This window comes from Sceloporus occidentalis, unplaced genomic scaffold, assembly GCF_023333645.1.
Source record: "Sceloporus occidentalis isolate IW3139 unplaced genomic scaffold, rSceOcc1.0.p SCAF_2, whole genome shotgun sequence".
Taxonomy (NCBI): Eukaryota; Metazoa; Chordata; class Lepidosauria; order Squamata; family Phrynosomatidae; genus Sceloporus; species Sceloporus occidentalis.
Genome location: NW_028316982.1, coordinates 257,174,108 through 257,189,792, shown reverse-complemented (window position 1 = coordinate 257,189,792; position 15,685 = coordinate 257,174,108). Strand labels below are relative to the sequence as shown.

The following is a 15,685-nucleotide window of genomic DNA, read 5'->3' as shown; positions in this document are numbered from 1 at the left end:
CATCCACGACAGATGGCCATCCAGGCTCTGCTTAAAGACCTCTAAGGAAGGAGACTCCACTACACTCCGAGGGAGTGTGTTCCACTGTCGAACAGCCCTTACTGTCAGGAAGTTCCTCCTAATGCTGAGGTGGAATCTCTTTTCCTTTAGTTTGCATCCATTGCTCTGGGTTCTAGTCTCTGGAGCAGCAGAAAGCAAGCTTGCTCCCTCATCAATATGACATTCCTTCAAGTATTTAAAACAGGGTTATCATATCCCCTCTTAACCTTCTCTTCTCCAGGCTAAACATCCCCAGCTCCCTAAGTCGTTCCTCATAGGGCATGGTTTCCAGACCTTTCACCATTTTAGTCGCCCTCCTTTGGACATGCTCCAGTTTCTCAACATCCTTTATAAATTGTGGTGCCCAGAACTGGACACAGTATTCCAGGTGGGGCCTGACCAAAGCAGAATAGAGTGAGACTATTACTTCCCTTGATCTAGACACTATACTTCTATTGATGCAGTCTAAAATGGCCTAGGTCTTGGGAGAAATACTTTTTTCTACTAGAACTACAGAATATCCCAGCCACTATGGCCAGCTAAAAGATTTTGGAAGCACAGTCCAACCCTCCCCCCCCCCCCCCAAAATTCTGTTCTGTCTATTTTCGAAGGATGGATCACGCCACAAACTAGAGGAGGAAGGCAAAAGCATATAGATTGTTCAGCAAGTGGGTTGGATTGAGAGTTAGTCATCCTTACAAAGACATTTGTCTTGGAATCAATGAGACTTAAGCCAGGACAGATGACTAAGAAAAGACCTATTTGTTTAAATGAGTTTATCTGAAGTGAGTAACACTGTCTGAAACCAACTGACTATACAACTTGGGTGATCACCTTTTCCCCAACATAAGACAGGATGGTTTTTGTCTCCATGTTATAAAAGAATAGAGTCACTGGAATCAATGAGATTTAAACCAGTAGTGATGATTAACATAAGTACCACTTATTCTAATGATAGAGAGATCTTGTAGCACCTTTGAGACTAACTGAAAGAGAGAAGTTGGCAGCATGAGTTTTCGTAGACTTAAGTCTACTTCCTCAGATGCATTTATTCTAGCAGGTTTACTTAAACTGCGCAATGTTATCTGATGCCAACTGACTATATGCCTGGATGATCACTTTTCCCCAAATACAAATGTAAATTCATGCTTCTTAGTCCTGCTCAACATGGATGACATTTTGGGATCCCTCTTGGAGAGAAGATGGAAAGAGAGGACATGACTAAATAAAAAGCTAAAAACACTTCATAGAAATTTCAATTTGGGGATTCCTAGTTCTCTCAACATGGAGGACATTTTAGGATTCCTCCTGGACAGAAGGCTGAAATGGAGGATGGGTCCTGGAAAAGGAGGATGTCTGGTCACCCTCCACCAGCATAATACATTTTGGGATTCCTCCTGGAGAGATGGTAGAAAGGGAGGACATGACTAAATGAAAACCTAAAAACACTTCACAGAAATGTAAATTTATGATTCTTAGTCCTGCTCAAAATGAGGGACATTTTGAGATTCCTCCTGGGCAGAAGGCTGAAATGGAGGAGGACGTGTCCTGGAAAAGGAGGACGCCTGGTCACCCTGTACCAACATAATACTAGGATATTTTGTGAGTCCTTGTGGAGAGAAGGGGGAAAGGGAGGACATGTTTAAAGAAAAAGCTCAGAACATATGGAAATGTCAATTCATGCTTCTTCTTCCTGCTCAAAATGAGGGACATTTTGAGATTCCTCCTGGGCAGAAGACTGAAATGTGTAGGCCATGTCCTGGAAAAGGAGTCGCCTGGTCACCCTTACAAGGACAGGCTGCCAAGTGTTGTTGTTGTTGTTGTTGTTGTTATATTTTCTTATATCCTGCCTTTCTGCCAATATAGGGACCCATTTCTCGAGGGGGTACCAAGTAAAAGTGATGTTAGTCAATAGGGCTGCTTAGCCCTGCTTAAAATGGAGGACATTGTGGTACTCTTCCCGGGCAGAAGGCTGGAATGGAGAAGGAGGAGGTCTGTATTATCATTATCATTATCTTATATCCTGCCTTTCTGCCAATATAGGGACCCATTTCTCCAGAAGGTACCAAGCAAAGGTGATGTTAGTCAATGGGGCTGCTTAGCCCTGCTCAAAATGGAGGACATTGTGGTACTCTTCCCGGGCAGAAGGCTGAAATGGAGGAGGAGGAGGAGATGTCCTGGAAAAGGAGGTCTCCTGGTCACCCAAGCATCATCATCATCATCATTATTATTATTGTTATTATTATTATTATTTTCTTCCATCCCTCCTTTCTCCCTATCTGGGGACCCATCTACCCCCTTCCCCCCCCCTCCATCTCTGCCTGGTAATTGTCTTCTTCTGAGAGAACCTCTATGATGATGATGATGATGATGATGATGATGATGATTACCTGCTGGAGAGGGAGTCGGTGCTGGGGCGGCGGAGGAGGGCGGTCGGAGGTGGTCCCTGGGTCGCTTTGGAGAAGGAGGAGGGGAGGCTCTCGCAGCTGGAGCTCTTCTCCTCCTCGTCCTCCTCGTCCTCCATGGCGGCTGCTGGCTGGGAGCCCCTTCCAAGGAAGGAAGGAAGGAAGGAAGGAGGCGAGGAGGCTGTCAGAGGAGGAGTGGGGAGCCCACAGAGGGGCAGGAAGCTGCCATGTTTGAGCCCACAGTGCAATGCGCAAGGCGGGGACACATCATGATGATGCTCATCATGATGCTCATGCTTCTGGGGGATGGCTCAGGGAACTGCAAGGACATCCCCACTGCAGAAATTATCCACTTTGACACCGCTTTAACTGCCCCTGGCTCAAAGCTTTGTTGTGTTTGTTGTGGCACCAGAGCGCGCTCTCTCTCTGACAGAGAAGGCTAATTATCTCACACAACTACAACTCCTAGGAATCCATAGGCACTGAGCCATGACAGTTAATGTGGTATCAAACGGCATTATTTTTGCAGTGTGGCAGCAGCAACCTCAAGTTAGTAACCAACAAGGTGCTACAAGATCTCTTGGTATTATAAATTAAATAAGTTGCCTTCAAGGCACACCACCAGACTCACCAGCAGCATCTACCCTAGAGAAATAATGCACTTTGGCACCACTTTAAGTGCTGTGGCTCCATCCTATGCAAACCTGGGGTTTGCAGTTTTACGTTTTTTAAAGCTTTCCTTAAGAGTGCTGGTGCCTCACAAAACTACAAATCCCAGGATTCTGTAGGATGGAGCCGTGGCAGTTAATGTAGTGTCTAACTGCATTAGCTCTACAGTGTGGTTTAGCACAAATCTGGGTGACCAGATGTCATAACCACAAAGTAGGCCAAGGCACAACAACATGAAGGACATTCGAGAAAATTGTAGGGCATTACAAAAATAAAAGCTTAGAAACACTAATATATAAAATGTAAACCCATGCTTCTCAGTCATGCTCAACATGAAGGACGTTTTGGCATGGTGTCAAAACTGCATTAATTCTGGCATCCTTGGTTCCAAAGCTCACTGCAGGAATAGTCCAGTTTGAGACTGCTTTAACTGCCTCTGGCTCACTGCTAGAGAAATCTGGGAACTATAGTTCTGTGAGACATTTGGCCTTTTCTTGTCAGAGGAGAGCTCTGGTGCCACGATAAACTACAATTCCCAGGTTTCCCTAGCACTGAGCCAGGGCAGTTAAAGCAGTGTCAAACTGGATTGTTTCTGCAGTGTGTTTTGGACCAAAGTTATCTTGGCCAAGAGAGCTCTGGTGCCACAATGAACTGCAAGCCCCAGGATGCCAGAGGATGGAGCCATGACAGTGTCAAAACTGCATTGATTCTGGCTTCCTGGGTCCAAAACACACTGCAGAAATAATCCAGTTTTGAGACTGCTTTAACCGCCCTGGCTCAATGCTAGGGAATCCTGGGGACTGTAGTTGTTGTACGACATTCAGCCTTCTCTGTCAGAGAGAGCTCCAGTGCCACGACAAACTACATTTCCCAGGATTCACTAGCACTGAGCCAGGGGCTGTTAAAGCGGCCTCAGACTGGATTAATTCTGGCATCCTGGGTCCAAAATACACTGCAGGAACAATCCAGGTTGAGACCGCTTCAACTGCCCTGGTTTAGTGCTGAGGAATCCTGGGAACTGTAGTTTCTTGCGGCACCAGAGCTCTCTGACAGAGAGAAGGCTAAGGCCTCATTCATACTACATAATAAACCGGTTTAAAGAACCTGTATATATTCCGGAAAATCCCAAAAGTAAAAAAGAATTGCGTTTTGTCAACTTTCTAGCCAGTTTAATGTTGCGTTAACCCCAATGTGTCTGAAAATCAATTGCGCTTTTGCGTGTCTTCTTAGTTTTTTGGGGGGTTGGGGGTTAAATCCTGTTTCTGCATGGGATGCCTCCCATGTGATAAACTCCAATGTCTTTGAATTTTACCACCAGGGAAAGCATTTATAATTCTATCAGTCTTTTAGGGACTGTTTTGGCTACATCTGATCAAGGGAATTCTCATCCTCTGTGGGAGCTGATACTGAAATAAATGCATTTATATGTAAGGTTCTGTAACACACTTCACTTTTGCAGAAGCAGACTAATATGGTGACACTTCTGATGGTTGTCAGCCAACAACAATGACAGATGTTCATGTGTTCAGCAAGAGAGACTGGTATTTCCTTGTATTCATCCTCTCTATCAGCAGAACAGGAAAAGGGGAGGAAGGGTGGGATGGAGTTTATAGGACAAGAGGCTTCAATGCAAAGATTACAGCCAAAGCCATAGCATAGAATGGACTGGGTGCATCTGAGGAAGTAGGCTCAAGTTTACAAAAGCTCATGCTACCAATTTCTTTCAGTTAGTCTCAGAGGTCCTACAAGATCCCTTTGCATACTGATTTTCTGACCAGCATGGCTGTCTTTGAATGTTTTAGCAAGTTTCTGAAGCATTAGAGCCTTTTCAGAGTTCTATCACCCTTCTCTGCCAATGTTGTATTTCTCAATGCTTAAGTGCAATGCTAGAAATTTGAAGACTGAAAGAAAAAGCCATGGTGGGTTGGGGGGGAGCAGAATTCTGATATGGGAAGGCTATGCTCTTATTGGCCCCACTCTTTTATTACTCACCTTTTTATTACACATTTTAGTACCCCATATATTCAGGCAACTGCTCATATGTGTATTTGCTGTCTGTCCTTTTTGATATTTTGTTGTTGTTGTTGTCTGCCTAAGTTCAAATTGTTTCTGATTTAAGGCGAACCTAGCATGGCATTTACTTGGCAACATTTGTTGAGAGGACAGTTGCCATTGCCTTCCCCCGAGGCTAAGAGTGTGACTTGCCTAAGGTCACCAGTGGGTTTCCTTGACTGAACAAGAATTTGAGCCCTGGTGTCCCAGAGTTGTAGTCTCACTGCTCAAATCACTACGCCACACTGGCTCCTATATTTATAATTTTAAATCAGCACATTAAATTAGTCCCAGGGCTGTTCTGACAAACTAGGGTATCCTTCCTTACTGTTTTTTTTTAACTGTGGAGTTTTCCCTGAAGTTTGCACCTTCATCCATGCTGCTCCCGCTGCTCTTGCCACTAGTGCTCCTGCACTTGCCGTTTTCAAATGTGATTCTTCCCCTCCATGACAGTGCCATTGCCATCAGCTCTCAGCCGCTTGCTAAAGGACAGATGAGGCACCCAGATCACATGCTGGGTGCCTTGTTTGCCTCAGAGTAATGGGCGCACCAGCAGAGCTGGCATTGTTGAGGGAGGAGGAATCAAGACATTCTGGCTGGGAACTGGTTTGGATGTTTGAAGATGGTAGGGGTTGGGACAGTGGTGGCGATGGCAGGGGCAGGGAAATTCCACAGGGATAGTTGGGTAATGTCCCTGTGGAGAAAAGATACACCGGTTGGCTCCAGGTTGGGTGTGGAGAGCAGGAGGGGCAGGAGTCCATTTGGACTTTTGCCCCTTGCTCTGCTGTCCTTCCCCTGCCCATTGCTGTGGTGCCTGTGGTCATTTTGCCAGTGTTGCTGAGCCATTGCCACTGACCACAACCAGTACCTTAGTACTGGCATAGTTATGTCAGCCAAGAGGATTGTGGCCTGGAACCTGTGTACTGAAAGAATAATTTTCTCACAGTCCTCCCCAAAGGGAATACAGTTTTCAGCAGCCACTGGTTCAGGTAGAATTTGGTCATGATGGAAAGTGATGCTAAAATAAAAGATTTAATTGCATGTCAGTAATTCACATTTACACACCATGAGAAAAGTGGAACTCATGCTGAGCAATATCCAGGACGATGCCATCTTTTCTGGTAAAGTGGGAAGTAGTTGAAGTACTCAATAGACTAAAAGCCCATTTCAAGCCATTTTAGTTTTTTCTTCTTCATGCATAGTGATTCTATTTTTGATTTAAAGGTTATTCCAGGCAATGCTCAGCCATGAGTTGGATACATTTCAGAATATTCATATGACTACCTCACCCTGCAGCATTTAATTTATTTTTTTATTTATTCCTGTGATTGTTGTTGGTTTGTCATCAAGTCACCTTTCATTTATGATGACTCCATGAATAAGAGAACTCCAAGAGCCCCCCCCCCCCCCCCGCAGTCATTAACTTTTCCTTGGCTGAGTCAGCATCTCTAATGTGGGCTTCTTTTCCTACAATCTTCAGTTTTATCAAAAATTCTTGTTTTTTCTAATGAGTCAGTTTAGTGAGAATGTCTGGGCCTGATGTGCTCTAGGACCCATTCATCTGTCTTTTAAAAGTCCATGTTGTCTGTAGAACTCTCCATCAGCACGTTTCAAAGAAGTTGAGTGTGTTCCTGGTGGTGTCTCTAGGGTTGGTGTCATCTTTGGCAGGTGCCCAGAAAGTGCTGTGGAGCCCCCCTGACAGTGGTAGAGTGCCTTCCTTTCCTCCCTCCTGCTGCCTTGCTTGTTTGCCCTATGGACAGCTGCCCACCCACCACCCAGCCAGACCGCTGATGCAGCCAATGTTGTAGCCTCTGGATGGTCTGTTCCAGGTCTTGTGCAGCTGCTCTCGCAGCAGCCATGCCAGATTCAGAATGGTAGGCACTGCACCCCCACCAGTGACTGCTGATAGGGGGCAGTGCTGTGGCCTCCCAGGCAGTCCATTCTGGGTTTGGGACAGCTGTTCCTCCATAAACATAAATGCCAGGGATGGGGATGGGTGATCCTGTGGATTTTCAGATGTTGTTAGATTAGACCTCTCATTGGCCCTGTTTATTAGCCATGCTGCCTGGGTCAAACAAGATTCGGAGTCCAGCAATATCTGTGGATCACAGACTCCTTTCTGCTATAACCAAATCAAAAGAAAAAGTGGTGTGATCTGCTGGCAGCCATGTTTGAGCGTAGTTACAGTCATAGATACAGATCCCAGGCTTAAACTCCAGCATTTCCTGGATCTGGAAGTCCTGGGGTTAATGAAAGTTAATGACTCCAATAATACCTGGAGGGCTACACCCTCCTCCCAATTTAGGCATTCCAGTTGTTGGTAGAAACAAGCCATAGACATAACTGAATACACAAAGGATCCTTTCTGTTTTGGTCAAGCACACATGGGAAAGCTACTTTTTGGACAACTCCCAGAATCCATCAGCTCCCAGACTGTGGCATTTTGGGAATTGTAATTTAAAAAAAAAAACTTTCCTAAGATATTCTGAATAACAGCGTTGGGTAAATATGATCTACTAATGAAATGGAGTGTGTAAATTCGTGAGAATACTCTGGTAAACTGCAAGAATGCCAGTAAATTTCCAGGGAACTATATGCTTTCACACAATGAATAATGCACACAAATTTGAAAAAAACCACAGCGCACAAAATCTGTGGTAATTTTGCAAAACTAGGATTTGGGGTATAAACTTAAAGGCTAAGACTTCTTTTTGGAAAAACAAACAAACAAACCCAAAATTCTCTACTTGCTCCCCATATTATATGCCACTGTTAAAGCATAAGGTTCAAGATAATGAGAACAATATACCATATAAATACCATATAAATATAAATCCCAACATTAACCTCATATATTGAGATACAAAAATTAAGCAAATTTTGTGTGTGTATATTACTAGGCTATGCAAAATACAAAATTTGGACAGTACATTTTTATTTCACATATGTATAAATATAACCCAAAGAATATGATACCAGTATTCCTACCAAAATATTACATTTTTTGTACAAAAGTTTACAAAAAATGTTTTATATATATTTACAAGCCAATACTGAGAAATGCTCCTGATTCAATAATGCAAAAATAAGTGCAGTGCATTTAACCATAATGGTAAAAAACAAAAACCATAAAAAAAGAGAAGAGGATATATAATGTAATGAAAGATGTAGGATTTGTTTTTGTTTCAAAAGATACACATACATCTCATGTTTTGGTCACATAATCATCATTAGAGGGCAACACATGGTCACTGAAATAAACAGATGATGCATGGAGCCATGGCTCTTGCTCAGAGTTGGGACTAATGTTCAATAATCTGGCTTGGGATATTGGGACTTGCAGTCCAAAATAGTAATGCTTCCAAGCTCTGCTCTTGCACAACTTTCTTTCATGTTAGTCTCAGAGGCTAGGAATTGCTAGAATTTATAATTAAAGAGACAACATTACCACCTGGCATTCTCATATAGCAGAGCCAGACCTTTTTGCTGCCAAAGGAAAAGCTTCTTCAGTACTGGTGAGAAGACAGAGTCCTATTCCACACCTGAGGCTGGTAAGCTAGTTTAGGAGTGATGTGGGGAAAATCCGCACCCAAACTCTTTTATGTGGCCTCCAAGTCCTTCACCTGGAAGTCCTCGCATGCCTAAAAATCAAAATGTGAGGGTGGTGGAAAACACAGCCTGAAATTACACAAATCATTGCAAAAAACATTGTAGGTAATGAAAATAGAAGGTAACTCATGACCACAGGTGCTGCCCATAGCACTGCATTACCGTCACCACTTGGGGGGGGGGCTGCCAATGTAGGAGACCTCCCAATCTCTCAGAGACCTCCCAGCAATCTTTTGCTGGTGACTGCCCTCAAGTCAACTTCAACTCATTGTGACTCTATGAATTAGGCATCTCCAAGACACCCTATCTTCAATTGCCTTGCTCAGTTCCTGTAGACTTAGGGCTGTATCGTCTTTGATTCTTTATTAGAATCTTTGAGCCTGAACAGAACAGAACAGCTTGTTTCAGGCAGAAATCTTTCACAGCCATACCTGGAGAGTAAGGGAGAGGAATGTGGGACCTTTTGCATGAAAACATGCCTTTTGCTGATGTCTGGTGACTGTCCCTCAGAAGTCCTAAGGAGCTTCTGATTGAATATTCTGTTTTTGTTTTCCTTCCCTTCACTGCTCCAGATATGTCTTTATATATACACATGGTTTTTCTTTCTCTTATTCTCTCTCTCTCTCCAGCTATGAACAGAAAAATGGCAGATATATATCTGATGCAATGGATGTTTCCTACTGTGTTTCCTACTGAGCTTTATGGATGTAAATATTATTTAGGACTGAGAAAGTAGATTTTGCACTTAGATGGATGTAGTAATCTCTGATTGGTTCCTTAGTGTAAATCAAGAGTCCCTTTGCCATTCAGAGAGCTGTGGTTTATCCCACACTACAGATGTAAATCTCTGCTTATTTCATTCTTGTATGCAAAAGCAATAATAATAATAATAATAATAATTTCAAAAGTTGTCGCTGCAAAAAATTGTTTTTGTAAAAAAAAAAAATCGCACAAAAAGCACTGTAAAATGTTGAGGTTTTTTGCACAAAATTCAAGGTTTTCTTGTGCAGATGAAATTTCCACAATGTGAAAAATCTTGCAGCTGTTTCACTGGAGTGTCTTGTTGTGTTGAGACCCTTTTCTCAATTAGAATGAGAAAATTTGAGAGTATTCTTTACATCCCTATTCCAGACTTAGTCATACGTAACGCAGACCTACTGACATAAATAGGACTTGAGTCAGTCATGACCAAGTCTGGATCCTACCCAATGGATATCATCTTTTCTTCTACAAACATTACAAAGTGATACCCAGGTTTTGAGGCCATATATAAAAACCGTAAACAAACACTCAGGAATGGCCACCTAAAATTTCATCAAGGTTGATGTCTTTCATCCAGTCATCATTACCAGGTTCTGTTTTCAGCAAAGAATCAATGAAGTCTGGATCACTGTTGAGTGCTGGCCCAATGTTATCTCCCTGCTGATTCAGAAAGTCAAATGCTAGTTCACTAGCATGATCAGTTCCTTGGTAAGCCCTGGCAGATGTTTGACTGGCAGTAGATGAGAAGTGGTTAGATGACAAGGAGTGTGGTGGTGATGACATACCCACCCCAGCTGGATTTAAGTTTGGCATGGCCTGCGCCCGTACTTGGTTAGGCCTTGCATTCTGGGATTTTGGTGATGCAGCCACTTGTCCATTTAGAGTCTGGTTCATTTGGCTCATAGGTGTCCTCATCTGGACAGTGGCCAATTGGGAAGTGGGCACCATGGTACGTTGGGGAAACTGCTGGTGGGCAGCTGTGCGTTGTAGTGGCTGGCTTGTATAAGAACTCCCTGTTGAGAAAGGAGACCCGATGGGCTTTCGTGTTTCTGGTTGTTTTGCTCCTGTTTCTGGAGAGACCCAGTTCTGAGATGTGGAATTTGAGGAGACCATCACATTTGCAGGTCTTTGTGTTGAGGGTCCCTGGTTCAAGCTGAGTTTCCCTTGCTGAGAGTTGATCCCTGACCCATTGTCAAATGCCGACAAGTTATTTCCTTGCCCAGACGGGAGTTGCCGAGATGCTGCAGGGCTGTTCTGACCAGATACAATTTGGTTTGCATTTCTGTGCTGCGAGACCAAGCTTGCCCCTGAAGATGTCATGTTGTATGCACTTGGTTGACTGCGAGGGACATTCCCGTAACAGCCCATGTGGTGGCTTGTTGCAAGAGAAGGCATTCTGGTTCCATGAGCTGTTGACAATAGATTTGAAGTCTGAGTCAGAGTTGAAATGGGGTTGGAGAAGCATAGGCTGGAACTGATGCTCACACTGGAAGATCCACCTAGAAAAAGTGAAAAGGAGAAAGTATAGGAAATCTGACTGATCATTCATTTTTAGTCTCTAAATAAGCCTCAGATACAAGAGTACCAATAAAACCTTTCCCCATCACAGATAAAATCCAGTGACACCTTTGCTTTCTGATGGTTCAATATACATCAACTTTGTTTCATGGACAAAATTATTTAAAATATTGTACACAAAATTACCTTCAGGTTAGGTGTATAAGATGTACACAAAACTTAGAATTTTGTGTTTAAAATTGGGTCTCATCTCTAAGATATTTCATTATGTATATGCAAGTATTCAAAAATCTGAAAAACTCAAATCCAAAACACTTCTGGTCCCAAGCATTTCGGATAAGGAAGACTCAACTTGTAATACCAGCAATTTATCCCAGAAATGTATAAGCAAAAGCTGGATGTCCAATAGATTTTTGGCAGCATCAGGAGTTGGGTAAGATTAAATCTTGGTTCCCTTCCATTAGCTTGTGATTCTATGAAATGGGAATCTGTGCTAGCATCTTTTGTTCACAATGGCACCTCTCTTCTATTGATCTCTGGGCCTCAATAGCTGGTCTGATCTTAACAACCACTGATGTAAAACTGACAGCACGCTCCAATTGGCTGAACAGGTAGAATGATGAACAAAAGTCTCAGTTGATTAACTTGTGGTGACCAGTTTTATTGTGTGGAATTTCAAGGTAAGGGCATTTCACTTGGCTATAGTTATCCATGCTCTGATAACTCCTTATTTGGCAATCACAACATGTTATATGTGAGGATACTAGTAAAAATGAACCCCAAACTGCAGTTGGCCTAGTATAGGGCTACTGGATTAGTAATTGGCACTAGGAAATTTTATCAATTTATCATGGCTGTACTGGTTCCCAAAAACTGCCTTCTCCCATACATAACAGGTTACTTAAAAATGGGTTGGCATTGGGTTACTAGAAAAACCTCGCATATAATGTAAATATTAAGGGCTTTGGACTATGTTCCGAAATCCTGCAGCCAACATGGCCAGTACCTGCTGGCTAGAGTTTCTGGAAATTGTAGGCCAAAGACTTAAACTTTTCACACTATGGAGTGCCCGCCCATAATGGGTACTCTGTGTAGATTACCCACAACAATTATATATTTTAATTTCTCAATGAAGGTGAAGCAGAAAGAAAGAAAGAAAAATCAGATGGAAGGCTTAACCTATCAGGGTTTGCTATGAAATTAGCCCCAGTATGTGGAAGTATATAGATACACATCTAGACCAGAATTCTCTTGGTGTCATACATATGTCTAACTTCCCTTATACATTTGGTGTGCATTTTTGGCCATTGGATAATTGACATACTCAGTTCGTAGTTGCATACTAGAACATAGTTGTTCTAGAAATGTAACCATTTCACATTGGGACTAACAATAAATCCTTTTGTTCATCTCAACTAGAGTAGAACCATTGAATCAACTGGATTTATCTACATGCTGACTCACCATAAATAAATAATAAAATAAATAAATAAACTTTATTTGTATACCGCCCTTCGAAACATCAGGGCGGTTCACAGCAAATATTCAATACAATTTTAAAACAGCATCATTATCAACATCATTAAAAACCATAATTACAATAAAAGAATCTGTGCCAGATCACAGATGGCTCACAGATGGCTAGCAGGGGGACTAACTAAAGGGAGCTAACAGAGGGGACTGACAAAAAAGGGGAGAAAGGGCTCTCAAGGCAGGACTTAGGGATAAGCCTGCCTGAAGAGAAGCGTCTTTAGCTCCCTTTTAAATTGGGCCAGGGAGGTTGCTGAACGGAGCTCAATAGGCAGCGCGTTCCAGAGGGTGGGGGCCGAGGTCGAAAAGGCCCTTCTGGTGGTGTTAACCAACCTAGCCTCTGGAACTCTTAGCAACTGCTGCCTGCTGGATCTGAGTGTGTGGGGCGGATTGTACGGAGAGAGGCGGTCCTTCAAGTACTCTGGGCCCAAGCCATTTAGGGCTTTATAGGTCATAACCAACACCTTGTATTGCGCCCGGAAGCGAATAGGCAGCCAATGTAGGTCTTTTAAGACCGGTGTTATATGACTGGTCCTAGATGTATTAGTGACCAGTCTTGCTGCCATATTCTGCACTAATTGCAGCTTCCGGGTATGGTACAAGGGTTGCCCCATGTAGAGCGCATTGCAGAAATCCAACCGAGAGGTTACCAGAGCGTGTACTACTGTGTCTAGGTCCCCCCGGCTCAGGTAGGGACGCAGCTGGCGTATCAGCCGAAGCTGATAACAGGTGCTCCTGACTGTCGCATCCACCTGAGATGTAAGGTGGAGCGACAAGTCAAGGAGCACCCCCAGACTGCGTACAGAGTCCCTCACGGGAAGCGTGATCCCATTCAGGACAGGTGGAACCACCGCCGTCCCTGGGCCAGGAGAACCTATCACAAGTACTTCCGTTTTCTCTGGATTCAGGCTGAGTCTGTTTTCCTTCATCCAGCCCATTACCGACTCCAGACAGGCCACGAGAGGAGAGACGCCATCCCCGGTCACTGCATCAGTCGGAGACATAGAGAAAATTATTTGGGTGTCATCAGCGTACTGATAACCCCGCGCCCCATGTCTCCGGATGATCTCTCCCAGCGGTTTCATGTAAATGTTGAAAAGCATGGGGGACAGAATGGCTCCTTGAGGGACCCCAGATGTTAGGGGCCTCTTGTCAGAGCACACGTCTCCCAGCTGCACCATCTGGAGCCTCCCAGAGAGGTAGGACTGGAACCACTGGAGCACAGTGCCCCCGATTCCCACCTCCACTAGGCGCACCAGAAGGATACCATGGTCAATGGTATCGAAAGCCGCTGACATGTCCAAGAGCACCAACAGGGACACGCTTCCCCTGTCGATGCCCAGACGGAGGTCATCGACCAAGGCGACCATGGCAGTCTCAACCCCGTAACCCGCCCGAAAGCCAGTTTGAAATGGGTCTAGATAATCCGTTTCATCCAGGATCGATTGGAGCTGGATCGCATCCGCCCTCTCGATCACCTTACCCAAAAATGGCAGCAGCGATACAGGCCGATAATTATTATACATCAGGGGGTCAAGGGAGGGCTTTTTCAGTAAAGGTTTTACAGTGGCCAATTTTAATTTCGATGGAAATTGCCCTTCCCTGAAAGATGTATTAATAATCCGGTGTAACACTGAAGTTACCACCGGTCCCCCCTGAGCCGCCAGCCATGAGGGACAGGGATCGGGGGAGCAGGCCGTCTTCCTAACACTCCTAAGGATCCTGTCCACATCCTCGGTACTTACAGGCTCAAAGTGATCCAGTTTAACCAAGTCCACGGAAGCTCTGGACACCTCTACTCTGGTTTCTGCTCTAACACTGGCATCCAGACCTTCGCTTATCCGAGAGATTTTATCTGCGAAGAAGTTGTTAAATCGGTCACAGCAGGCCTTGGAAGGTTCAAGGATCTGGTTCGGGGCAGGAGGGAGCTGAGTTAGCTCCCTCACAACCCTGAACAACTCTGCCGGACGCGACTCCGCGGACGCGACACGTGCACCATAGAACGAATTCTTAGCTGCACGTATCGCCTCTCCATAGTCCTCCAAAAGGTGGTCCAGGAGAGTCTTGTCAGATAAGCGCTGGTGTTTCCGCCAGCGGTGCTCTAGCCGTCGCAGAACCCACTTCCTCGCCCGGAGATCTTCCGTATACCAGGGCTTCCTTTTGGAAGCAGGTCTGAGAGGGCGCTTGGGAGTGATGCTGTGTATAGCCCTGGAAAGATTGGTATCCCAGATACCAGTCAGGGCATCAACAGAGTCGCCGTCAGTTCCAACCATATACCCCTCTAGGGCTTCTTGGAACCTTTTGGGTTCCATCAGCCTTCGAGGGTGGACCATTTTAATAGGTCCGCCACCCCCGGGGAGGATCTGGGTAGAAGCCTTGATTTTTGCCTCCACCAGGAAGTGATCCGTCCATGACAAGGGGGAAATATTTGATATTTCCACCCACGGAATGTCCATGTCCGTACAAAAGACCAAATCGAGTGTATTACCCGCAGAATGTGTAGGCCCTGAGACCAGTTGTGACAGGCCCATGGCTGTCATGGTTTCCATGAATTCCCGAGCCGCACCAGATGGAACGTAGTTGGCCGCAAGGGAGATGTTGAAGTCTCCCAGGACTAAAAGCCTGGGGGACTCCAACATCAGCTCTGAGACCAACTGTGTCAGCTCGTTAAGGTAGTCTGTTAGCGCACCGGGTGGCCGATAGACCAACAGAATCCCTAGACTGTCTCTGGCCTTCAGGGTCAAGTAAATACACTCAATATAGGACGTTTGACGCACATGGTTCCTGGTTAGAGACAAGGTGTTCTTATGTATCAAGGCAACACCCCCTCCCCGCCCACCTAACCTGGTCTGGTCCTTCACTGAGTACCCGGCAGGTAGGGCCTGAGCCCATACAGCTTCTCCCTCAGGCCCAAGCCAGGTCTCAGTAATGCAAGCCAGGTCACAGTTGTTATCCTCTAGCAGATCGTATATTATATGGGCTTTGTTGTTAATAGACCAGGCATTGCACAGGAGCAGAGACGGGTTTGTGGTATGGTTGGAACGACCCTCAGGTCTCTTTGGTTAGGAGAGGGACAGGAAGGCGTAATAGATATTACGCAT

At 44.7% G+C, this 15,685-nt stretch overlaps 2 protein-coding genes across 5 annotated transcripts in view; both read right to left on the bottom strand.

The window, feature by feature from the left end:
- The window catches only part of MTMR2 (myotubularin related protein 2), a 57,777-nt gene extending 55,112 nt beyond the window's left edge, over positions 1-2,665 (bottom strand). For all 4 annotated transcript variants that reach the window (XM_089512791.1, XM_089512792.1, XM_089512795.1 and 1 more), the window contains exon 1: positions 2,430-2,665. In XM_089512791.1, the coding sequence (XP_089368917.1) occupies positions 2,430-2,563 (134 nt within the window). In that variant the 5' untranslated portion in view covers positions 2,564-2,665. The remainder of the gene's footprint in view (positions 1-2,429) is intronic.
- A 5,464-nt stretch (positions 2,666-8,129) lies between these two features.
- Positions 8,130-15,685, bottom strand: part of MAML2 (mastermind like transcriptional coactivator 2) — a 232,344-nt gene continuing 224,788 nt past the window's right edge. The window contains exon 5 of the mRNA XM_089508476.1: positions 8,130-11,035. Coding sequence (XP_089364602.1) covers positions 10,065-11,035 — 971 coding nt within the window. The 3' untranslated portion in view covers positions 8,130-10,064. The remainder of the gene's footprint in view (positions 11,036-15,685) is intronic.